This window comes from Rhinolophus ferrumequinum, chromosome 9 (assembly GCF_004115265.2).
Source record: "Rhinolophus ferrumequinum isolate MPI-CBG mRhiFer1 chromosome 9, mRhiFer1_v1.p, whole genome shotgun sequence".
Lineage (NCBI taxonomy): Eukaryota > Metazoa > Chordata > Mammalia > Chiroptera > Rhinolophidae > Rhinolophus > Rhinolophus ferrumequinum.
Window position 1 is genome coordinate 56,362,944 of NC_046292.1, and position 26,133 is coordinate 56,389,076.

At 40.7% G+C, this 26,133-nt stretch overlaps 1 protein-coding gene across 2 annotated transcripts in view; it reads left to right on the forward strand.

Moving 5' to 3' along the window:
• The first annotated feature begins 3,244 nt into the window (after window positions 1-3,244).
• Window positions 3,245-26,133, forward strand: part of ST6GALNAC3 (ST6 N-acetylgalactosaminide alpha-2,6-sialyltransferase 3) — a 574,754-nt gene continuing 551,865 nt past the window's right edge. For both annotated transcript variants that reach the window (XM_033113214.1, XM_033113213.1), the window contains exon 1: window positions 3,245-3,411. In XM_033113214.1, the coding sequence (XP_032969105.1) occupies window positions 3,394-3,411 (18 nt within the window). In that variant the 5' untranslated portion in view covers window positions 3,245-3,393. The remainder of the gene's footprint in view (window positions 3,412-26,133) is intronic.

A 26,133-nucleotide genomic window follows, 5' to 3' on the forward strand; every position in this document is an offset into this window, starting at 1 on the left:
TGGAGAAAAGCCTGTGCGGAGAGGGAAGATGGACCAAATGGAGCCCAGAAGAGCCTTAGGGAGGCTGATGCAGGGATAGTGCCAGCCCACAAGGATCTCTCCATGAAGGGAAACAAGGGCTGGCAGGCCCTGTGTCGAGTGAGTGGACCTATACTCTACACTCAGAGTGCATCTGTTTTCCAAATACATACGTACTTACTCTAGGTTTTTATCTAGTATGTGTCCTAAGGCGGATACATACCTGCCCTAGGTTGTCTGACTACCAAACCTAAGATGACAGGCTAAATCTGAATGGTGCCAAATGATAGCAATTAGGCTCCTAACATACTGGCCAGCTCAGCGTAGCAGTTAAGATGGCAGACCCAGAACTCAAACTACCAGGTACAAACCCCTGTTCCCCCACTCACCAACTGGGGATGCCAACATCCACAAACATCTTATGACGATCAAATGGGATATTGTATTTAATTGCAAGGTACCTCCATTTTGTTATTATTTTTGGAAACAGACTTTTGGCTTTAAGTCACATAACTTGACACTTGGAAAATTATGCTACATCTATGGGCTAGACTAAGCTTCTGTAGTTTGGCCAGTTGTAAAACAAAAAAAAATTCTGGCTATATCCTTCTCCCCTGCCCCGCTCCCAACCCACTCATGCTTCCACACATCTGGCTGTGTCTTCATCCTCTAATAGGTTCGGAACATGTATTTTTTTTTTTTTTTCCTGTTCAACTGTCTTTTCCCATCCAACTGCTATCCATCTGAAATCCATCTGAAACAATGACTATTAATATTGATTTTTGTAAAACTTCTGGTCCAGACTTATTCTAGAATCTTTTGATTTTGTGTATAGGTTGTTAGAAATGTGCTTCTATTTCTATTTAGGCATAGCTTGTATATTTAGACACAACTTGTAGATGCTAATAAAACAATAACATTTTGGGAAGTGTGAACATAGGTGGTTGGGAATTTAATTGAGAGAGCCATACCCAAGACTGATGGGTCAGTAAAGCCCTCACCCAAGTCACAAGATGCTAAGCGTTTGCCTCATTAATGTTCATCTTTCTGAGACATCCAAGGTGAATGGCAATCGCTCTGTTCATCCTCTCCCACAAGCTAGCTTTAGTCGAAGGTTTTGTTCTTTAGATAAAGAGCTGCCATTTTGAGAGTGTTCATAGTGCCAGGAATTGAGGTGAGTGGGTTTATAAGCATTATCTCATTTAGTCCTCACAGGGATGGATACTATTATTTAAGCTCAGGATTCAAGAGAGGTTAAGAAACTTGATCAAGGTCACCCAAAAAGGAAGTACTCAGCCAGGTTTGTTCACTAAAGTCTCTGTGTTGTCTCACAGACCTGCACACTTTCTGGAGACAGATTGATGTGCTTTGTCCACCCCTGCCTTCCCACCTGCCACTCTGTCAGGCCCAGTCCCTCTTTCCTTAGAGCTTTGCTTCCATTTGGTTAAAGACCCTATTATGTTATATTATCATGTATCTCCTATTTTTCTCACCAGACTGAACCTGAGACGATGTTAGAGACCATGAAAACCATTCTTTCATTCCTGACAGGTCCTGTAGTACCTCACCTCAGTAAAGGCTTTTTCCTCCTGTTAGAGGTAGCTCAAAAAAGATGTATTCTTCTAGTAGTAGCTCAATTAAGTTTTGTTGAATTAATAAATGAATGAAATATTAAACTTTCTTGTTCCACAAAAGACCATGAGCTAAAGCAGCGGTTTAAAATATACAGTCCTGATCAAGGAGTTCTTATTGAAAATTAATAGATCTCCGAAGTGGATGGAGGGGCTTGGGGAAGGCGTGGAGAGCAGAGTGTGTTCCTTCAGGATGACTGAAAAGAGAGGCTTCCTTTGGGAGCAGGCAGTGCGTCCTCAGCTTTTGCAACCCTTTTCCTGTGATTTCTCCTGCTCTTGTGATTTTAAATGTTCTCATCAAGAAAACACCAAATTCTTGAAAGCCCGGTTTCTGCCTTGTGGTTTATAAGCCAATTTCATGACGTCATAGCCACCCACAGCCCACAGTGCTTTTCCTGACTCCACGTAGGTAGACTAGACAGGGTTTTTAGCAAGTGAAACCTCTGTTGGGTAAACATTTTGGGCCTGGTATTAAGATTTCTCTGAAAGACTAAGTGGTAGAAATCTGTGTATATACACAGAAGGTTCTCTCCCAAGTTCTGCTATGTATGTGACATTATTTTCCTTATAGTTATAACTCTGCTTCTCTTAGCTGGTTCTTCCTTGGGAATTGGGCTTTCCTTGTTGATTTTCACTCAGAGATGGCCTGCTGAGGGACAGAGAGGACCCAAAACATATACATACCATATACACACCACCTGCCGGTTAGGGAGAGCTGTGTATCACCCTTTGTTTTAGCATCAGGGAATTCAGGTTGGATGTGAAAACATGGCCTGTCTGGATTTCCAGCCATAACAGGAAAGTTTAGATCTAACCTTGTTGCAGCAAAGTTCATTCAAATTCTGAACTTGTAGCAAGGAAGAACAAAGTCCTGTCTATGCATGTGCCCCCACTCCCCACACTTTATATACATATATAATTAATATATATGAGAATATACTATATGTTCAAATACATGCATATATTCTATTTACTATATATGTACACAAGCTTAAAGCGTGAAAGAGCAATGCATTTTATACATGTACATTTATACACACATATATATGTATATGTGCATGTGTGTACAGACAGAAAATACACGTAACGCAAGTTTCATAGCATCTTTCCTTAATAGGTATGTGTGTTCCCTTATAAATGGAAAATTATTAATTTTAGAGAAGCCCATTACAGTTTTTAAGCACAGTAAAGACTTTATCCTTAGACAGCTCAGGGAGAATTTCGTTTGCACCTTCTGAAGAATCCTTTGATGATGCCTGTAGAGGGGTGATTCCAAGCCCATTTAACTTTTTAAAAAGTGTGAAATGTCTGCAAGGAGTTCTCTTGATGTTAGAGGAGACGGAATCGAGAAGAAAAGACTGCTCTCTCTCCACAGCGAGACCCAGATCCCTGCCTGCTGCTGAGCAGGCTTTGTATAGGTTGAACGACAGATCATTTACAGAAAAAAAAAAAAGAGGAAAGAAAAAGTAGCAAGTACTAAGGGTGGCCGCCGGCGCCTGGGACAGCACGTGACCTGGGGGCGGGGCCTCGCGGGCTGCCAGCCAGTGGACTGGACCGGGGGCGGGGCCGAGGCCTGGGGGCGGGGCCTGTGTCCGTGCAGCTTGCACCGCGGTCCCCTTATTTGGATCTGCGGGAATGTGTGCTGGAGCGGTCCTGCAGCGGTACCAGCCTCCAGCCTGTCGCCCGGACTGCCTGTGACCTAGGCGCGCCCGCTGCTCGGTGGCAGGAGAGCCGGCGGAGCGTCATGGCCTGCATCCTGAAGGTAACGACTAGGATCTGTGGCTCGGACGCGTGGTTGGCCAGCCTCTTGCTGCTAAGAGGCACGGAGTCAGCCGTGGTCCCACCGCATCCTCATCTCAGTTGTCTTTTCTTGGCACTGATTTTCTTTTTGTTCCTTTGGCAAATGCATATGGAGGGAGATTCCGAAACATGCAGCTGGCACAGCCTCTCTTCCCACCATTCCTGTCTGCTCGCGCCTGCATTGAAGGAGCTGCAGACTGTTGGCTCCAGGGGAGAGCAGGGCTGTGTGCCGAATAATGGGGATGGCAGGGAGGGGAGGGGTGCTCCCGCGGGTCCTGCGTCTCTGTTCCCTGAGGCCTTTCAGGGGCCACAGAGAAAGGATGAATGGCTGGGTATAGGCTATAGGTGGTGAGGGGTATAGCATTTTGAATGGGGGTGAGAGTGAGCAGAGGGGATTCTACTGAGCATTTGATAATGTGAAGACAGAAACTTCTGAGTTTACGGGTAGTCCCTTAGGAATGAGTTTTCTAAGAGATCAGCCAGCTCTGTGTGCCATTAGCTCTACTTTGGAAAAGTTCACAGGTGGGTGAATTTATTAGAGAATCTCGGACTCTCCTTTTGCTCATAAATTTGAACAAACAAAATGATTTTACTTTCTATCAGACTCCGCACAGCTACCCCTTCTTTGTTGAGTTTTCTTTCTCCAGGTCTGGGTTCTTAGCTTGGACTGAGCATCTTTCTGGGTTCAGCCTTGTGGCATCAGGTGGGAGGACTTGGTGTGACTGCCTCACTTGAGAACTTTTCATCCCACAGGGATAGCGTTTGTTTGTTTTGTTTTTTCGTTTTTCTGCACTGCTGTTTCTACTCCTGCCTAACTTGACTCCTAAATGCATGAATCAAAAACATTCACAGAATGAAGGTTTCCTGGGCCTTGATTGGAGAATGCAAAGGCCTACATGTTCCAAGCTTGGGGGAGCTGTGTGTGTGACAAAGGAAAACACCAGAAAACAATTTTTTGTTGTTGTGTTATTGTGAAATAGTAGTTGTTTCTCTGTAGGCCGATCTGAAGCTATCTACTTTTCTACTAATTACTTGAATCTTCTCCCAACCTGCCTTGGTATTAATGACTCAAATAAAAGACTAACGTAGTAGAGTTTGTTTCCATTTCTTAGAGTAAAGGAGCTCGGATATTTCCTGTGACTTTTCGAGCTTCCTGTTTGGTTTCAGAACATTTTCTTGAACATATTCAAGAGCAAATAATACATCATTATTACAATATGGTGTTTTTACCTTGGAGACTTAACAGCAGGACTGAAATATGGACATAAATCATTTTTACTATTTCTTGTGTCATTAGCTGAAAGGGAGGTTCAGGAGCATGGTATTTATTGTTGGCCGTCTCCTTTCCTTTTGGTTTCTCCCCTGCTTTATCTTGTACATGTTTCTAATATATTTAATACACGTCCCAAGCTACACACGAATCTGATCCCATCTTTCCTTTCCAGGATCTCACACTGACCTCAGATATGTAGGGCATATCTGAATCCTTCTTTTTTTTCCTTCACTGAAACTCATCTGAGTAATCTGCAAAGAGCAAAGGCTCTGGACTCAGAGAGACCTTAGTCTGAATTCAGGCTCTGCTAATTGCTACTTGTATGACCTTGGACAAATTGCTTAAACTTCTCTGAGTCTCAGTTTCCTCAATGTAAGATCAAAGAAATAGCAGCTACTCCACAGGGTTGCTGTGGGGATGAAATAAGAGAGGGTATGAAAAATACCTTGTGGCACAGACATTTAATATGTGCCATTTTTCTGACATATAATAACTGCAGTTTAATTAATCTGTACTATATCCTTAGCCCATTTCATATAACTCACTTATTTTTGCATCGGACCCTGCAAGGTGAGTATCATTGTTTAAAATCCCATTTTACAGATGAGGAAGATGAGTCTCCAGAGTTTAAGAGATTTGCCCAGGCAACAGGGCTAAGGACAGAGTAAGCTGGTATTTAGACCCAGATCTGCCAATGTTCCTTATACTTTAATGGTATTCCTTGTACTTTCCCAGGTGATAGCTTTCTAAGATGTCTTAATAACCATTCAGAGTCCTTACCACCTTTGAGAAACAAAGCACCTGTATGCAATGATGGTCTAGGTGCTCTATGGTCTATGGTGGACCTTTTCCCCTTGTTGTCTTTGAAAGGCCATGCATGGTGGAGTAGAGAGTCTGGAGAACTGGATTCAATGTAAGCTTTGTCTCCTTGTTATGATTTTCGACAATCACAGCAACTTGGAAACTCAATTTGTTCGAGTTGTAGAATGCAGATAATTATCATAATTGCCTTACAGGGTGTTATGAGGATAAAATGATGGACTTTCTTTTTAATGAAACATTTTCCACCATTTGCTGGTCCTGGATTTGGTGTTGGCTTCCCAAGATATATAAGCAATTGATTCCATTCTTGAGTGGCTTATGGTATGGTAAGAGAAAAGTAAATGAATGTTTGTTACAATGTGAAGAATGATATAGTGTCTATGGAAGGCGCAATAGAAGCATGGAGGAAGAGAGCAACGAACACTCTCATTGGGTAATCAAGACAGGCTTCCCACTTAACATATTGGATCTGGGTTTTAAAGACCAAACAGTACTGACTGTGATGGAGCTTGTGCTTTAGAAAGATAACTTTTGAGACAGTGTCAGCTTTATTCTATGGGTGAAAACGAATCTTCACAAGAGATTTTTGAGGTAGATTTTATTATCCATTTTTACACATGAAAAAACTGAGAGACAGAGGAGTTGATTAAAGTCTCATTATTGCTACCAGTAATGACCTTGATAGTGGGAATCTCTGACTAACTTAGAAGAGAAGCCCATGCTATGGTAGCTAATGGTGGTCTTTGGGGGCCTATAGAACTGTCTCTTCAAGGTATTGTACATGGTGGGGGCCCATCCTGCCTATGCACAGAGCTGGCTCTCATAACAGAATGAAGATTACCTCAATAATCATTTGATTGTGGATTTCATACTTGCTCCACATTGCATGGGCTTTGAAGTCAGAACTATGTGGATTTTACTTATGGCTCCACCACTAACTAATTGTAGAATCACAAGCAAGTTTCTTGATTTCACTGCCCCAGTTTCTAAAATGGAGATGATCATACATTCCTCAGTAGGATACTCTAGGCGTTAGATAAGAATATGTGCATATTAGAAAGAATAGGCTAGTTATACTGCAGAAAAAAACAAAGTCCTAGTAGGTTCATTTCTTGCCATGCTCCTGGTTAGGAAGCTCTCCTGGGTAACTGTGCCCCGGTGAACAGTTAAGTCAAGGACCAGTCTCCTTCCATGGGGTGTTTTAAATGTTTTTGAAATTTGATAGACAAGAAAATATTTAATTTGTATTTATTTGATTACTAGTGAAGTAAAACTTTTAAATTTATGTTAGTTTTTGTTTTCTTTCTTTTGTAAATCACAGATACTTTAAAATTTTGTATAATGAAATCCATTCACAATTTCTTCTGTGATTCTTCTGTGATTTTTCGATCAGCAGGTACTTTTTGAGCACAGTATCTTGTAAACATTTAATATTTAATAAATATTTGGTGAGTTGTATTCAGTTTTCCTTTGTATCTGGCACTGAAGTGGACATTGAATAGACATGTGGACACAAGACACTCTTGAGTCATTTCTGGAGAAGACTACGGTTTTGCCAGGATGATGAGACTTAGGAACATGAAGCAGGTAGACAGTAACACAGTAGGTGTATGACTAAGCTACTGTTATCTTCTCTATCAGATACTTGTGCGTGTATAACATTTAGTTGATGGAAAATTGGATGAATGTTGACATCAAATTATGAACTTGATGTCTTCTCATTTATTCCCCCTGACCCAGACACAGTCCTTCATCATATTACATCAATTCTATTTCAGGAAAATCTCTCAAATCTGCCCATTGCTTTCTATGCTTACGCCCTCTGTCTTGTCCAGAACCTAGTATTTAGTCTTTTGAAAAAGTCTCCTTTCCTTCAGGTTCGTCACAATCTTGCCCATCTTCCACATCTTTCTCAGAGAATTGTGCAGTGATGATCAAATGCAGTGCTGATCGTGCCATTTGCACGCTTAAAGGCTTGTCTTGGCTTCCCAGACCTTGTGGGTAAACCCAACTGTTTAGCGTGGTATTCACGTTCCTTCAGAATCCAGCCCTGTCCACATATCTGGCCTCACCACCCGCTATACTACTCCCTTACCTATGCTCCAGACACTTATCTAAACTTATCCTAAAGTCTGTACGTGTAGCACCTCCTTTCATGGTTCTGTGCCTTTGTAGCATAGCATAGGGATTGAGAGCCTGGGCTCTGATGTCAGACTAGTGTGTTCCAGCAGTGAGATCTCTCAGCCTCAGTTTCCTCATCTGTGAAATGGGAACAAAAATACTGCCCACTTCTTAAGGTTATGAGGAATAATGAGCTGATTTCTGTACTGGCATATAATAAGTCCTTGATAATTACTAGCTATTAGCTATTGTTGTACAGGCAGTTTTCTCTGCAGGGAATTCCCTATCACTTTTCCTCCACTGACAGAAGTTCTGCTTATCCTTCAACTCCCATTTCAGTGTCACATCTGCAGTCAAGCCTTCCCCTGCTTCAGCAGACTTTCTGTGTGCTCCCATGGTTGTAGTTCTTATCTCTGTAGCAGCAGGTATTACCCTGTACTGTCAGTTAGCTGTTTACATGCTAACTCTTTTGTTTGACTATAACTCATAAAGGGCAGGGCCTTCAGTTGGTCGATGATCAGCTAGTGTTTACTAAGTATCTGTAAATGAATACTGTTCTTGCCCTAAGTAAGATTACAGACTCAATGGGGAGGCAAATAATTAAACTAGTAATTCCAGGTATGCAAAGTATTTTGAAAGTTATACCGAGTAGTATGGCAATCTATGGGTGGGGTTGTTGGTGGTTACCCAGTTCAGTCTTAGGGGCAAGAAAGGCCTTGTCTTAATTTAACTTGGTATCGATAAGAACTAGCCTGACTGTCAGTGAAGTATTGACTAAATGTTTGTTGACTGTATAAATGTTGTTATTAATTTTTTCTGAGATGCGAGTTATGGACATGGGTGTAACCTGTCCTCTGTAAACGGCTGAATTCTACATGAATGTACTTGTAGCATGGATTTTTCACTCTAACATATAACAAGTAGATTAACATTTATTAGTTACTTTTCTTCTGAGGTTCCTTCTCAGTTTGTTGTCTTGTAGATCTCTTACTGCTTCTCAAATAAAATCTGGAGCTAATTTGAAATCTGGATGGAGGGGGAGGAGAGAACTGGACTGGAAGGAAGAAAGAAGGAAAGTATAAGAATGCCTCATCTTTTGTTGTGACCATTTTGGTTCCGCAAGTGAAAGAAAACAAAAAAAGTAAAAGCAGAAAACAAAACAAAGAAAACAACACTCACAACCACCATTTGTGGTTGTCAAACTATGAGGTCTCAAAGCATTTGAAAGTAATATGGCTTCACTGAGATGGGAAAGCCACCGAGACTTCACAGTACAAAGGTTATAAATCTAAAACTCTATGATAACCCCAGCAAATCGAACAGACAAGGCACTCTGTCTAATGAATCTGTTTTGACATTTCTTCCTGCTGCCCAAGGAATGCTGAAATATCAGTAGCTGCCTGGTCTAATTTTCAGTATTATGGTGCCTGAGCAGATGTTTTTGCAACTTCCTTTAAGGGAATGGGTTGCTTGTGTAAAAGCACTTCTCTTTGGATGAATTGATAACAGCAGAAACTATAATAGTTACTACTTACTGAACACCTAGAGTGTTCAGGCTGGGTCCTAGGTGCTTTACATGCGTCATTGCATGTAAACTTTTATAGATTCAGAGAAGCTAACTAACTTGTCTCAGGTCCTGAGGTTAGCAAGTGGTGAAGGTGAGGTTTACCCCAGTTCTGTGTGGTTGTGCAGTGCGTCTTTTACCTTCAGTGCCAATTAAGTGATTGTAGGGGCTTTGAATTTATTTTACCATCTATACAGGCGATACTCAATCTAGACAGCTTCCTAACACCTGCCTGGTGGGGATTACTTTTTTTTTTTTTTTTTTTTAAGATTTTATTGGGGAAGGGGAACAGGACTTTATTGGGGAACAGTGTGTACTTCCAGGACTTTTTTTCCAAGTCAAGTTGTGGAGGGTGCTGTTCAGCTTCAAGTTGTTGTCCTTTTAGTCTTAGTTGTGGCGGGGGGCAGCTCAGCTCCAGGTCCAGTTGCTGTTGTTAGTTGCAGGGGGCGCAGCCCACCGTCCCTTGCGGGACTGGAGGAGTTGAACTGGCAACCTTGTGGTTGAGAGCCCACAGGCCCACGTGGAAATCGAACCAGCAGCCTTCGGAGTTAGGAGCACGGAGCTCCAACTGCCTGAGCCACCAGGCCGGCCCCGGGATTACTTTTAGCTGTGTTGTTTTTATTTGTCCCTTCCTCAAAGTTTCCTTTGTGACAGAGGAACTGGAGGAAATAGAGGTGCCACAGAGACTGGGAAGATAAGAAGGTTCTAATTCTGTCTCTAACACTGAATAGCCCTTTGACCCTGGGTAAGTCACATGACCCCATCCCTCTTGCCAGAAAAACACACATGTGCCTTTGGGGGTGGAAGTGCAGGAGAAGGGTGGTATAGAGTTGGATTTACCCTAGGTCAAGCTTCAGGGCCCCTCCAAGGCTCTGGGAAGAGGCCTTGGTATTTTTGTATTTATAATTTTATATTCATTTTCTTAAAGAGACCTACAAGTTGTATAAGCTTCAGGCTCCCCTAGCTGGATCCCCATTTCAGTGGTGTTGCAGTTCAAAAGAGATAATGCTCACACATGTACTTTTAAAGCAGAATGCACTGTACACACATATGGCAAAATTATTATTAGTGTTATTAATAATTAGATAACAGCTTGAATCCAGGAATCTATCTTGGGGACTGGTGGGAGAAAGAAGGGTTCAGAGGGAGCCTCTGAAGTTTTCCAGTAAATGACTGGGGAAAGTTATTAAATCTGTTCCCCAGGAGGAAAATGCTTATCTGTTTGTGAGAATTTAACACATACTTGTTTCTGAGGGCTGGGAGTTGGATGAGTTCTTTTCTGTTTCCCGGCTTTGGGGAAAAGTGGAGGAAGGCCTTATTCTACTTGGAGAGAGTAGATTTACAAGTACTACCAGGATCCCACTACAGAAAGCTGCAGTTAGCTCCTGGTTGTTAAAAGGCTCATTATTCAGTTTATGGATTACCCAGATCCTGTCTCTCCCTGCCCGTTCTGAGGTATACCTTGCATGCATTTTGCTGTCAATTAGCACCTCCACCAGAGTACGAAAAGGGAGAGGAGCTAAACCCCAAATTGGTTAATTCCTCTCCTTTTTAGCAGCTCTGTCAAGGTTTATTATCAGAAAGGTAGTTCTAGGAAATGGCTCAAATGAGGTGAAGGGATTATCTGCACTTTCACTACATTTTCTCTCTTCCTCAGCTGAAGGATTGAGAGTAGGCTCTGGTTCTGATTTTAAACTGATTTAAAGTCACTAAGAGGCCTCAATAAATAGCCGCATCAGGGTAGGTGACACTCTGAGGGACCCTTTGCCCAATACCCCGCATCTCCAGGCCTGCCTCTCATTTCCTGTATGATGTGGAGAGGTTGGAGCTCACAACATCTGGTACTTGGGCGAGTACAGGAAAGTTAGCTCCTAAAGAGATTTCTCAGGGGCCAGGAAAAGAGAGATCCTTGTGTTTGAGTCATTCTAGAGTTTGTGTAAAAAAAAAAAAAAAAAAGTGTGTCTCTGCATATACACAGTAAATACAAATATGTACCCTCATTCATTCAATCCTAGTTTAATATATTTCTCAGATTTCAAAACTCTTGCATGCAAAATCCTTTTCTGAAAAGGACTTCTCTCTAATTTCAAAGGCTATTTTGTTTCCTAGTGAATTTATTAGCTGAGCATTTATCGGGCACAAAGGGAAAGCATCTTTGGTCAGTTATGAAAACTGTATTTGTGACTTGCTCTGAGAAACCCATGATCACAAGGGAACTGGTAATAAAATGTATATGTTCTGCGTTGGAAATTAGTCGTGATGTGAAATTAAAATATATACATGGAGCTCCTCTTAGATTTTAGGACTGGAATGAACAAAATATCTGTCCTGGGACGATTTCCCTCCTTGATCAAGTGGGATACATACCTGCAGAGAGCAGGGCCGCCGTTCCTGGTATCGTTGTTTAGTGTTCTTGGCCCCAACAATGCCCTGGTTTCTAAAGGAAGAGAAGTGAAAGTCTCTATTTGTGAAGGGTTTTCCTTATCAATCGGGGAACATGGTAACCAGGAAAGAAGGGCTGTTCTCTGGGGCAAGAGCAGGAAGAAGACTGTGGGTACAGAGGTCAGAGCTGGATTGACTCTGAGTCTGATTCTGGCTTTGTGATAATATAAGGGATGACAATAATACCGTTATTCATTGGGTTGTGGCAGTGCTGCCTGTAACGCCAGGCCACTTATGCAATTTTATATTTTGTAAGAGCCACAGTTAAAAAATAAAAAAAAGCGAAAAGAAAGAGGAAAAATTTAGTGTAATATATTTTGTTTAACCCCATAGGAAAAATTTAGTGTAATATATTTTGTTTAACCCCATATATCCAAAACATTTTCATTTCAACATGAAATCCATATAAAAATGATTAATGAGATATTTACATTCTTTTTTTTTCATAAGTCTTCGAAACCTGGTACAGGGTATGTATTTTGCCATGACAGCCTTTCTCAACTTGGATGCTAAATTTTCATCAGAAATCCGTGGTCTTTATTTGGATTTTATAAAATTTATAGTCGAAAAAAGTTCTCCTGTCCAAGTTGCTCCAAGGATGCTTAAAAAGTTTTCCAAGAGTTGAATCGAGTATCGGTTTTTAAGTGTAAATAAAATAAAATGAAATTTAAAAAATGTGGTTCCTCAGTCACACCAGCCATGTTTCAAGTGCTCAACGGCCACATGTAGGTAGTGGCTACGGAACTGTTTGTTCAGGTATTCATCCTCAGCGTCAGAAAGGACTGATACACTTGGAGACAATGGAAACTGTGTAAGGGCGAAGGAGAAAGGATGGCTTACTGGGTAGGGGATGGAAGGGAAGACACCCCTATTGGTCAGACTCTTGGCAGCCAAAGGAAAGCAAATGACGAGCAAGTAATGACTGCTGGACCCACGGACACGCTGGAGCCTTTGATGAGCCCTTGAACTTTCATCAACTTTCAAGATGGAGTCCCAGGTTTTTCCATATCCTGTGCCAGATTGGCCCCCCAGATGTCGAGCAGCTGTGAATTCTTAGGGAGTGCTGCTTTGGTCTCAGTGTGGTAGTGTGAACTCCTGGAGGCATTGAGGTCAGAGACAGACTTTATACACTTTTATTTGAGTCATTCCTTTGCTCCAGGAGGGCGGTCACATATGGCAGCAATTTAGACATCCAGAATAAACCACATGTCTTCTTTTAAGTCAAGAGAGTAAGGTGATTGGAGTTCCTTTGTACAGTTTGCTTATTTTTTCGCTGCTTATTTGGGTGTATATAAATTCAGAGATATGCTAATAGATGTATGTCCAGTGATACATAGAGCAAATCAGGTTGTAAACCTGCAGCTAGCTCTGTTTTGCCTACACTTCTGCACTGTATTCCTGCCCTGCTCTATCTATCTTCCTGGATCATACAGTGTTAACATTTTTTTTTCATGAGATGAACATTTTATTATAATAATGATAGTAGGTGCCATTTGCTGAGTGTCTTCTCTTTGGCAGACAGCTTGCCAGATATTTTACAGGTATTTATTATCTCACAATAAGATCTCAGGATGGGCATTATTAAATGGTTAAAAAAAATCAAAAGAATAAGATTTCATGATGTGTGAAAATGTATGAAATTCAAAGATCAGTGTCCATAAATAAGGTTTTATTGAAACATAGCCATGCTTATTCATTTCCTAGTGTCTATGTCTGCTTTTGGGGCACAGTGACAGAGTTGAGAAGTGGACCTGTGGACTGTACGGCCCTCAAAGCCTTAAATATTTACTATCTGTCTCTTTCCAGATGAAGTGAGCCAACCCCTCTGCTAGACTGTCAAGTTCCTCCAGTGGACTGTGAGAGCCAGGAGCAGGGGCAGTGCTGGCTCTCCCATGTGTGGCCAGCACTAGCCCTGGGACCTCACACTGTGATTATCAGGGATATTTACTCAGCAGGGAGACAAGCACTCTATGTGGAATGGGAGACTGAAGCTTAGGAAGGATAAGGAACTCCCCAAAACCATGGAATTCAGACTACAAAGCAATCCCTAAGTCTGTTGCATCTAACAGATACACTGACTACAGTGCTACTCAACTTGAACTGCCCCAGGACCCCCACCCCCACTCCCCAGGGGCTTGTGACACCAGAGATTGCAAAACCCCACCCCCAGAGTTTATGATTCTCTAGGTCTGGGGTGGGGCCCACGCATTTGCATTTCTGGCAAGCTCCCCAGTGAGGCTGATGTCCATCTGTGGGGCACACGCTGGGTAGCCCTGCCAAAGGAGATCCGGCTCCATAAATAGTTTCTGTGTTAGGGAAGGCTCCAAACTCATGCACTCCCCAACAGAACTGTCTGAAACTTGAAGTCCATTTAGAAATTTACGTCAGGTGCGTTCTAATCAGATCTTTAAGCATTGTGATGGTTTGACTTCTGCCTCCATTGTTCTCATGGAACCCCAAGCTTTCTGATGTCATGGGGCTCAGGCCACCACGAGTGTTGAAATGCATGTGCCTCCCGCCCAGGTGGGGCTGATGGACCCCTCATGAGTGGCCTCCCTCATGCATTTCTGGAAACTCCGTTTCTTTCAAATCAGTTTCCAAATGAGTTGATGATGATTTATAAACCAGGAATTTGGTTCCTGCCCATAGTATGTGAAACCGTTCATTGCTCTGTGGCCCCCCGGTTTTCTACTGGCTCACAAGGAGACCTGGGGGTAGAAGAAACAGCTTCTCAAATCATACTGACTTGGGTCACGAAAGTTAATGTGTTAGTGCCAGAGTTCACTATTTTAATTATTGGCTTAGGCAGTCTCATATTTAAAAAGTCATTATTTAAGGATTAGGAATGGGGAGAGAGAAGACTGGTGAAAGAAGATAGCTTTTTTTCTTTGTCATGTTGATGATTCATCGCCTTGTTGGGATATTAATAAGTAATAAAAAAGATTGGAAACCGCTAATTTAATCTTTTCTTATAGGCACATATTAGCATAAAGAAGAAAATACTTCTCTAAAATTGTCCCTTTTACGTTTTCCTGGCTCTCTATTTTCATGCCTGTATTTCTTGTTCAACCATTTTTCTGATTTCTCCCTTTCATCTCTGGCCTCTGGGCCCCGCCCCCAGTACAGGTGTGATAGGGATCGTTACCTAGGGTGTGTGAAGAACCTTAATCTCAGCCCTGTAGAACAGAAGCCTTATAGAACTCTATTACCAAGGACAGAGTGCCCTCTTGTAGACTCCCCAAATATAAGCCATTCCATTAGGAATTCTTCTCTGGGAAATGTGACTCATTTCTATGCCTGGTATAAAACCACTGGCATGGTCTTCATGACAGCTCATGGATGTCATCCCCCAACCTTTGCTTCGAGGCTGACTTTACAGCTGCCTGTGTTTACTCTTTTATTGCTGACCTTCTCAACCATGTCGTCCTTTCTTTCTCCCTTTTCTAGGAGAAAATTTATTTCCCAGAAACAGCATCTACCTGAACCACTGCCACCTTATGCCTGCTGCCTTATTTATTTTTGCTCTCATTCTTTCAGTTGGGAGTAAGAGAATCTCTCTCTCCTACCCTGGTTTGTATCACTTAATTATTTGTTCCTTGGCTGGTTTAATGTTTCTTTAATTCTGCCATGCTGTTTAACCCTAGCAGTCTGGTGGATAGCTTGAGCTGAGCCAAGATTTCTGCATGTGACTTCTAACTTGTTGGTAAAGTAAGGTTTATTTTTCACTTACTCATCTTTGACCCTGGATATTAAAACCTTATTTAAAGAAATGACAAGCAAATCATATACCACTCTAAATTTCTGTATTAGAACGATTGAAATTCACTATATATTCTTCTAGATTTGTATGGGTCAACGGGGTCTGTGTTTAGCCTTTCTCCCTCTTCACTTCAGCAAATAGAGACTTATGAAGAGGGTATTTATTATCAAACACAGAGAGAATCCAACTACTGTGGGTGTGAGGGGGGTAGAAGGAGTGGAGAGAAAAGGGACGCCGAAGACGTAATTCCTTATTAAGGGAGATTAGGGTCTGTCTGAATAATAATATTAATGGTAACAATAGCTTACATTTATTGAGTGCTTATAGATTCTGTATTGGGGCTTCACCTTTTTGCATTATCTCATTCAATCCTTACCAGCTCATAAAGTAGATACTATTATAAATTCCCATATATATGGAGATGAGGAAATTGAAGCTTTGAGAGGCTAAGTGACCTCCCTAAGGTCATACAACTATTAAAGGAGGGGTAGGGTTTGAATCCAGGAGTTTAGCTGAAGTAAAATAAACATAATAGAATATATTCCTGTACATAAATAAACCTATTTCTAACTTGCCCATAATAATTCTAACTTTAATGATAAACTAACATCCGTAAACATTTTCTGGCACTCTTTATGGCAGGTACTGTATCTAAGGCATACACGTGAATTCCTTTCATCAATAATCCTATTAGAAAAAACACTATTATTATCATATCTGTTTTACCTGTGAGGAAACTCGGAGGCTTAGAGAAAACTTAAGGTCTTTGCCCAAGGTCCATGGCTAGTGAGTAGAAAATTCGTGGGACCATATTATTTTTATAATTATTGTTATTAGCTAACATGTACCGTATGCAGTAAGGCCTAAGCACTATTTTCCGCACTTTACTCTTGTTAACTTATTTAATTCCTATTTTCCAAATAAGGAAACAGGCACAGAGTGGTTAGGGTCACAAAACCATTTTTAGCAGTGGTGAGATTTGAATCCTGGCAGTTTGGCTCTGACTTCTGTGTATGCAACAAACGTGTGCATGGCCACAAACCCTGTGTGTGTTTTTTTTTTGCCACTTTGGTGATTTACCTCCCAGTGCAGGCAATGGCAGTCACTTAGGATTATAGAAATCCATTCCGATATGAAATCAACCCACTTCCCTGAGCTTGTGAGTAAAAAAAGGTGGCTTGATTTTTGACTTGAGATAAACTGAATAAAAAAAAAAAATTCTTTGAGGGTTTCTTTTCTTTATGCCTTTGAAGAATTTTGAATCAGGGTACACTTAGGAAGAGCCTCTTGGGTCATCAGACCTGATGAAATGAATTTCCTGGTGGAGATGGTGTTTGTACTTGAGCATGAGCTGTTCATTTTGCGGGGTAGGGAATGCCAGGAGGTTTTCCCTCTTCACTGCTCTCCCTGCTCTCCCCGTTATTGCTTGTCGCCTAGATAACTCCAGTGGGCAGCAGAGCGATCTTTTAAAAAGTAAGTGAGATTATGGCAATTCCCTGTCTAAACCTTTTGGTATCTTTCCATTTCACTTGGGACAAAAATCTGAACTTGTTTCCATGACTGACACTTCTCATGATCTTGCTCCTGCTTATTCCTGAGAAATCATCTCCTGTTCTTTGGTCCCTTGCTCGTTTCTGTTCCATCAAGTTCATGAACCAGGTCAAGCTCCTTTCTGCTTTTAAGCCTTGGGACTGCCTGCAATACTTCGCCGCCAAGTACTTTCTGAGGTTATTTCTTCCCACCTTTTAGGCCTCAAATTAAAATGTATTGCCATGGACAGGCGTTTGCTGATTAATCCAATGAAGTATAGCTCTTCCTGATATTCCCTATTCTGCTTCACTGTTTATTGCATGCACAGCACTTTCTTAATATATGAATACATGCATATTTGTTTGTTTACAGTGAAAAGACTCAAAAGGCAGGGATTATGATTATTTTGTTCATCACTGTGTACCTAGCATCCAGCGTTGTGCAATCAACAAAAGAATGATTGAACAAATGAATTTCAGACAAATAGAATAGTATGTGCGAAAGACATGGTGGCATGAAGCAACAGGTTATTTGGGGCAATAGTGGAAAGTTGTGGGTGGCTGTCCCTGCACTGGTTTGGGGAGCTGGAGGAGATGATACACTAGGAGTCAGATCATGAGGGATCATATAGGTCCAGCCAAACAGGAGTGTGAACTTTATCCTCTGGAAGTGGGGAAACACTGAGGGGAATTAAACAGATTATTAAGTGCACTGGAGGTATTCAGTCAGAGAGAAGAACGTTCTGGCGTTGTATTGTCATTTAGAGTACTTAGAATCCTTGAATTGACTCTGGTCATTGTCCTTTGTATTTGGAAATTACTTGTCCCACTTATGATTTTGCTACAGTGAATTGTATAAGCAGACAGACTTTCAAATAGAACACTGGACATTAAAATGTGCCAGAGATGTAAGTGTGCTTGTTTATGGCAGAGTTTGAGGTTTTATCTATCAAATGGGGATGAGCCAATGATAACATGAAACTAAACATTTTATACAAATAAGTTGTTAGTTGGTCAGATTGTTCAACTTTCCATTTAATGATGGGAATCTTAAATTTGGACATTATCTCTTTGGTCATTTAGGTGACACATTGCAGACTCTACACTCTGTTTGGTAGAGCTGGCTTTTATATTCAGTTGATAGTTTTGTTCTTAAGGAGGATTCTAGGTGGTTCTGCTCTATGGGTCATTATATACTGACTGTCTTTGAGCACCTACTGTGTGGCAGGCACTGAGCTAATCATCTTACATATTGTGGGTGAAACTTTATAGCATCTGTTTGAGGTGGATAGATTCCCATTTTTTCAGATGGAGAAACAGGCTCAGGGAAGTTAAATAATTCTCTCAAAGTAGGTAGTGGAGCCAGAGGACTAAATTCAAATCTGTCGGACTCAAAATGCCTTGCTTTTCTTTTACCACTCTGTTATCTTACCCCATTCCCTTGCATAACTGGTCATATTCTGGAAGAAAATATTTGCAAATCATATGTCTGATAAGGGGTTTATGTCCAAAAACATATAAAGAACTGGTACAACTCAATAGCAAATCCCCCTCAAACAAACAAACAAACAAACAAACAAACCACTATCCAATTAAAAAATGGGCAGAGGCTCTGAATAGAAATTTTTCCAAAGAGGACGTACAGATGGCTAAGAGGCACACAAAAGGTACTCGACATCACACATCATCAGGGAAATGCAAATCAAAACACAGTGAGATACTACCTCACAGCTGTTAGAATGGCTATCATCAAAAAGAAATCACATGTTGGCAAGGATGTGGAGGAAAGGGAACCCATGTGCATTTTTGGTGGGAATGTAAATTAATGTGGTCACTACGGGAACAGTATAGAGGTTCCTTAAAAAATTAAAAATAGAACAACTATATGACTCAACAATTCTGTTTCTGGATATTTATCCAAAGAAAATGAAAACACCAAAGCAAAAGATGTCTGTACCCCCATGTTCACTGCAGCATTATTTACAATAGCGAATATGTGGAAATGACCAAAACGTCTATCGACGAATGACTAGATAAAGGAAATGTGTATGTGTACATAATGGAATCTTATTCAGCCATAAAAAGAAGGAAATCCTACCACTTCCACTTGAGGGCATTATGCTAAGGGAAAAATTCAGAAAGAGACAAATATTATATGATCTCATCTGTGGAATCTAAAAAATCCCAAACCCAAAAACAAACCCTCATACATGCAGAGAACAGACTGGTAGTTGCCAGAGGCTGGAGGTGGGGTTTGAGAGGGAGCAAAACGGTGATGGGGGTTAAAAGGTAGAAAATTCCAGTTATCAATAAATAAGTCATGGGGATACAATATACAGCATGATGACTATAGTGAATTATACTGTATTGCATATTTGAAAGTTGCTGAGAGTTCTAAAAGTTCTCATCATCACAAGAAAAAAAACGTAACTGTGTGGTAATGGATTTTAGACTTACTGTGATCATTTCACAATATATATAAATGTTGAATCATTGTGTTATACCCCTGAAACTAATATAATGTTATATATTAATTGTGTCTCAGTTAAAAATACATATAAGATGATCTCATTTCCTTGCCTAACTGGACAATGACTTCCCTTTCGTTTGGAATAAATTATAATTTTTTTTTTTTTATCATGACTCCACTGACCTGCATGAGACCTTCTCCTACCTCCCTCTCCAGTCTTCACAGGCAGGCACTCAGCCTTACTGCCTCTGTTCTAGCTACTCTAAGATCTTTTCTGGCCCTGGACCTGAAACAGGGCATTTGTGGGGAACGGTGGTTGTTCTGTAGGGCTGGAGCTTAGGCTGCACTGAGGGGGCTGGTGGGAAATTAGGTAGCCTAAGTAGTTTAAACTTGACCTGTCCAAAGAATCCCTTTGCAACATTTTAGATAATGGAACACCGTGGAGACATTTGAAGCCCAAGACTAAGTGTAGGGGAGCCACTGAGCCGAGGGAGCTGAGGATAGGGATAGAATACCCTGCTGTATTATTGACATTTTAGAACTGTCAGTCCTTGATTGACTCTGGTCATTGTCCTTTGTGTTTGGAAATCACTTGTTCCAATGACGACAGCCTTAATAATTGCGCCGGCAGAATTTCTATGAGGAGGCTGTGTACTTTAAAACATGGCAATGCCATTTCTCTCCCTGTGCGTGGTGCAGTCAGTCACGTTTAAGGAACATGTTCCTTGAAGTCAAGGGACTGGGTTGGGATCTTGTTTTGACCTAGACCACAGTCTGTGTGACCACACTTTAATGAGTGTCATCTGTAAAATCTGCAAAATTTGGATAAGCAAATATATCACTCTGTTGGAAAGTGCTAATAAAAATAAAATATTCCTGGTAAATACAGCTGATAACACAGGTGTTGACATTTTCATTTAGTCAGGACACTCCTAAGTTTAGCAGCCGTCAGATCATCCAAAGCACAGCTCAGGTTCTTTCTGATAGGGATGAACAGTTAATGTTTATAATCTTAAATCATAAGTTGGGGGTGTGAGGTACTTCTGGCCAATTGCCCATTCAATGCCAGCTGTTTCTCATTCCTGACTTGGGGTGTGGTTCCATATTATTGCCCTTGAGGCAGCTGTATAATAAGCGGTACTAGGCTCCAAACCTCACGCTGAACACATATACGTGTATGTATAAAGCTTCAAAAACTCTGTGACTCTTTTGTAAGTCCCATGTGAGTTTGTATTGTTAACGAGGAAATGCAGGCTTAGAGAAGTTAAGTGCTTTAGAAGTTAAGGGTTTAGAAAATCAAAACGTTACTGGATCTAAGGCCAGGGAGTCCAGCTCAGTTCTGACGGACTCCAAAATCCATGCTCTTAACCCCAGCCCTATCGTAGACTTAAGACTATCCTAGGGGGGAAGAGGAGTTATCACTGTGTGAGGGATATAAATGATAAATGTCTAACTATTACATTGTTTTGTGCACCTGAAACTAAAAAAATAAAAAATAAAAAAAAAAAGCACTATCCTATAGACAGGTCAGAATGGTAGGTAGGAATAGAGAAAGGGATCGCCTTTCCTATAGACCTTAAATAAAAATGACTCTCCGGCCATTTTATCTGAAGCAGATCTTTCTGTCTTGGGGTCATTTCTCCAATTAGAGATATACTTTGTTTTGCCTGATAGATTATTTAATTAAGTAGCATAGGCATCAGTCTCTTGTAAACTCAGCAGGAGTTAAATAAGGAAGTTTGCTATTCAAAGGCCCTTGTGGCTAATCCCTTAGTAAAAAAAAAAAAAAAAAGAATTATTTTGAAATTGAGTATTAATGCTTTAATTATTATTTCATAATTTGACTTCAACAAAAACAGATAATGGCAAAAGCTAACATTTTTTGTTATGTACCAGGTGTTCCTATAAGCATTTTTTTATGGGACTTTCTCATCTGATTCTCAAAACAACCCTGCAGGATGGGTATTATTATTGTGTTCTTTTCATAGAGGAGGAAACTGAGATGCAGACTGGCCAGATAAAGGGATGGCTTCATGGCATGTGACATGTGTGATGTCAGGATCCCATGCTTAAAAGGGCCCCACACTTGATTTAATGTTCTGCAGTTGCCGTCTAAAAATTCTTCATAATTTTGAGTAAGGAGCCCCGCATTTTTATTTTGCACGGGGTCTTGCCAATTATGTGGCTGGTTCTGCCTAGGTGAGTTGTCCAAGGTCACTCAGTGGTGAGTGATGGAGTCAGGATTCAAACCTAGACTGCCTGGCCTTAAGCTTACTTACATGCTTTCATTTACATTCTTTGGCTTCCCGTATCCCATATTCTTACAGTAAGGTTCCTCCACCTTCTTTTTCTTTGGGTCTGTCTTTAGAGACAAGTGGTTGGACTTATTTTGTTGAATTCTTTGGATTTGAGCTTTGCTTGTTGGGCCAAGGGTCTGACATATACAATTTCCTAACTAGGGTTGCAGGAGAGCAGTAGGAAAGACCTGAAGATGTGGCAAGAATTACACATCCTTGCCATACTGAGAAATCATAGCCTAAAAATAAATGAGAATAAAGTAGAAGTCCTGTAACATATTTGTTTTGTACAACTTTACGGGGGGGAAAAAAAGACAAAACTCCAATGCATATGAAAGGAAGGCAGATCCTCAGCCCTGTTTATCTGCATTTGGTTCTCTGTGGATTGGTGACACTTAATTACCACATACAGTTTTATGGACTGTTTTATGAGAAGCTGCTTTTTAGCCTTTCATGGATTGCTGTAAAGGGACATACAGAAAGAGAGGAGGCGATTTCCATCACACTGGCAAAAAATCGTGCCTCCACGGCGTATGACTAGAACCGGAGACTATCTGAGTTCTGTCTCAGCATTGCCTGCGGACTTTCTGTGAAGAGGCAGAGGCCAGCAAGGCACCAGAGCTCAGAGGTGGAAGGAGTAAGGGCGAAGTGCAGTCACCACAGGACCTCCAGGGCTCTGACAGGCGCAGGCATCGGCCCCAGGAGCCCTAGGAAAGCAGCTGACTATGTTAAAAGGAGTCCAGGAACCTCGGGGATTATCTAGGTGGAGAGGTGAGAAAGAGTGTCCTAAACAGAGGGAGCAGTGAGAACAAAAGCGTGGAGGTGAGGAGGATCCTGGTCAGGGCAAACTGCAAGTTTTGGGCCCAGCTGAAGTGTGGGAGATGATTTTGGGGAGGTAAGTGGGGACCAAATACTGATGACCTTTGTGTGCAGATGTATAGCCCAAAGTATCAGGGATGATGATGAGAATAGTTAACATTTACTGAGAGCTTCTCCATAAGTTGTAAATATCCTAATGTGGTCCCTGCTCACACATGTGCCTGTTAGAGTGACATGATGTGCACACTCAATGATCATCTGTCAGTCCATGACATGAATGGAAACTCGAGTCAGTGGGGGTCCTCACGCTATCATTTACAGCCCTGGCATGTGGGGGCAGGCCACCAACCATTTTGAACCTTTGTTTCCCTGTGTCTAAACTGGGCTTAATCATATCTCCTCCGCTCTTTCTTGTCAGAGACAATATGAAGTAAGACTACATACTTTGTATAACAAAAAAGTTTGTTGTTTAAATTGAATCTAGTGTAAGAAATTTTATTTATGACTTTACTTTTATTTATTTATTTTTTTTGCACCATTCTGGCAACTTTATATATCATTTCAAAGTTGGGGAGGTCTAAGCAGACTGTGATTAATTAGGTACTTTTTAGGAAGATTGCGTAATGCATTGCCAGAATGGGAGGTGGGGAGGATGATAGTTTTCTCCAGGCAGGCTTCTCATGAGGTGTGATCTTTGACATATCACTTGATCTGTCTGAGTTTCAGTTTCCTCCAAGAAAATGAAGACAAAGCTGCCTACTTGTAAGGAATATTGTGAAGAAGATGTAATGAGATATTTGATGTAAAGTGCTTGGCACAGAGAAAGTGTTCAGTAAATGATGACTATTATTATTTTTATTCCAGAAAAGGAAGGAGTTAATATTCCAGTGTCGAGTGTTAGAGGAGTGGGGCAAAGAGCATAAGACGGGGTGTATACAGTTTCCTTCCTCTCCTCTCAGTCTTCCTTCCTCCCCTACCCCCGCATCTTCAATCCGTGTCTTCCCTCAAGGCTGAATGAAATTGGATGTCTTGTAAACCTGGTGCAGCCTTTGCTATAGGGCCCTCAGACATGCCCCTCGAACACTCTGACAAATGAATTACAACACCAGCAGCCCAGAGGCATTTGTTGAATTTTGTAACTTTTCATCTCCTCACGTGTTGGGGATGGTGCCAACTCTGCCTGGTGAACTCAGCCCAGACAGAGATTGGAGGAGCTGGTGCTACTGGTGGAGGGTTTGGTTACCTAGGCAACGTTTACCTATGCCAATGACAAAGGAGTTGTCACTGCAACTGATGAGTGGGGAAGTGTATCAAGTGATGGGGGAAGAGGAAAGAAACAATGTTCTCTTGAAATGAGGTAGATGCACGTGTTAATTCCTTTTGACTAGAAGTTAGTATTCTGTTTTTGGAGGAGCAGGATAAAGATTAAACTATAAATTCTGGCTGAAAATACTCAGTTTGTGAACCTGGCAAGCCTCTTAAGGAAAAAAAACAATAAACCAAAACAGTCCTGGCGCCGGACTGTCAGGCTTCTTGTCTTTTCAGCAGCTTATTGCATTTATTTTACTGCTTTGAGGGATTAGAAAATAGTCTCTGAAGGCCATTTCTTTAATGACTTGGAATATTAATGTGGAAAACTTGCTTGTTGGACAATACAGTGAATACTGTAGCTTTTGGCTATTGAGTCTTTCACTCCCTAAAGTCATTTTAAAAACGTTTTCTTTACTGTGAAAGATAATGCACATTGAGAAAAGCACATGCAACAATTAAATAGCCCAGTGATTTGTCATAAAGAGAATATGTCTGTGGTAATTACTGATACAAAGATAAAGACAGAACATTGCAGGTGTCCCAGAAGCACTCCTACTTTTTCCCAGTCCTCATCTCTGTCACTACCCACAAGGACACCACTGTCTTGACTTTATAAAGAAAAGCAAAGAAATTACTGCTAGAAGTTTTGTCACCTGAGTATATTGCTAGACACTGGGGTTTAGTTTTTGCAATTTCATATAGATGGAGCCATAGAGTAAAGTATTGTTTTATGTTCTTTTTTTTTTTACTAGCGTTGTTTTTGAGATTCATCCCTGTTGTGATGTATAGCTGTCGTTCATTTATTTTACCTGCTGTATTTTATTATCTGAATATACCACAGTTTATCATCTTAACCATTGATGAATATTTAGAGTGTTTGTGGTTTTTAGCTGTTTCACATATTGATGTTATGAACATTCTTGTACATGTCTCTTGAGCACATAGGTATACATTTCTGTTGGTTGTATACCTAGGAGTGGAATTGCTGGAGCATAGGACCTTTATCTCCAGCTTTAGTGGAGTTAAAGGATAATTAAAAAAAAAAAAGTAAAGTCATTACTGTCATAAAAGTATAAAATGAACATGTGTCAAAGATTTCATTTAACTCATTAATTAATGAGGGAACCAATAAGATGTTACAACTGTTCAAAGAAGACTAGAAAGACACACACATATATAGGAAATGAATTTATGGGCAGATGCAGAATGAGTCTATCCACAAGACAATAATCTATTGCATCCCACCAGACACAATTAATTTGCACGTCTATGGACAAGAACTATTTGTATTATTATCAGTTTTCTACAATTTAAATAGTTGTAGAATAGCTCAAAGACAACGAAAGGCATGATAACATGGAAGGGTTCTTGAGACTGGATACTCACTATTCTTTCTTTCTTCCCTATTCACAGTCTTTCACTATTTTTCCTGGTAGTAGATAATACCAAACTGTTTTCCAAAGTGGTTGTTTCAAATTACTGTCCAAATAGAAGTGTATCAGAGTTTCTGTTGCTCTATATCCTTGATAACAATTGGTATTGTCAGGTTTTTAATTTTGGCCATTTTGGTAGGTGTTACATGGTACATCTTTGTGTTTTTAAATTGCATTTTCATGAGTAAGAATGAATTTGAGTATGTATCTGTTCAGATGTTTATTGGTTATTTGAATATCCTCTTGTGTATTACTACCTATTCTAGTCTTTTTTTCCATTTTTTAAAATTGGGTTGCTGTCTTTTTCCTTTTTTATTGATAGGAATTTTTCATATATGTGTTCTATATACTAATATATTATACTATGTGTTGCAGAGATCTTCTCCCACTTTTTGGCTTACCTTTTCATTCTTTTACTGATGTCTTCTGATGGAAAAAACAATTTTAATACAGCCTACTTTACTATTATTTTATAGTTAATGGTTTTTAAAATTTCTCAAGAAGTCTTTTACCACCCTGATTTCTCTAAAATATGAGGTCTGAGAATTAATTTCCAGAACGTGTTGCAACGATGTTGCTAACCTTTTTTTGATATCAGAGGGATTATTCATTATGAATTTGTGCCAACTGGACAAACAGTTAACCACGTTTACTATTTGGGAGTGCTGAAAAGGCTGCATGGAAAAATTAGACAACCTGAATTTCTTGTCAACAATTCATGGCTCTTGTATCAGGGCAATGCCCCAGTTCACACAGCAGTGTCTGTGAGGGAGTTTTTAGCCAGTAAACAAATAACTGTATTGGAACATCCTCCCTACTCACCTGATCTGGCCCCCAATGACT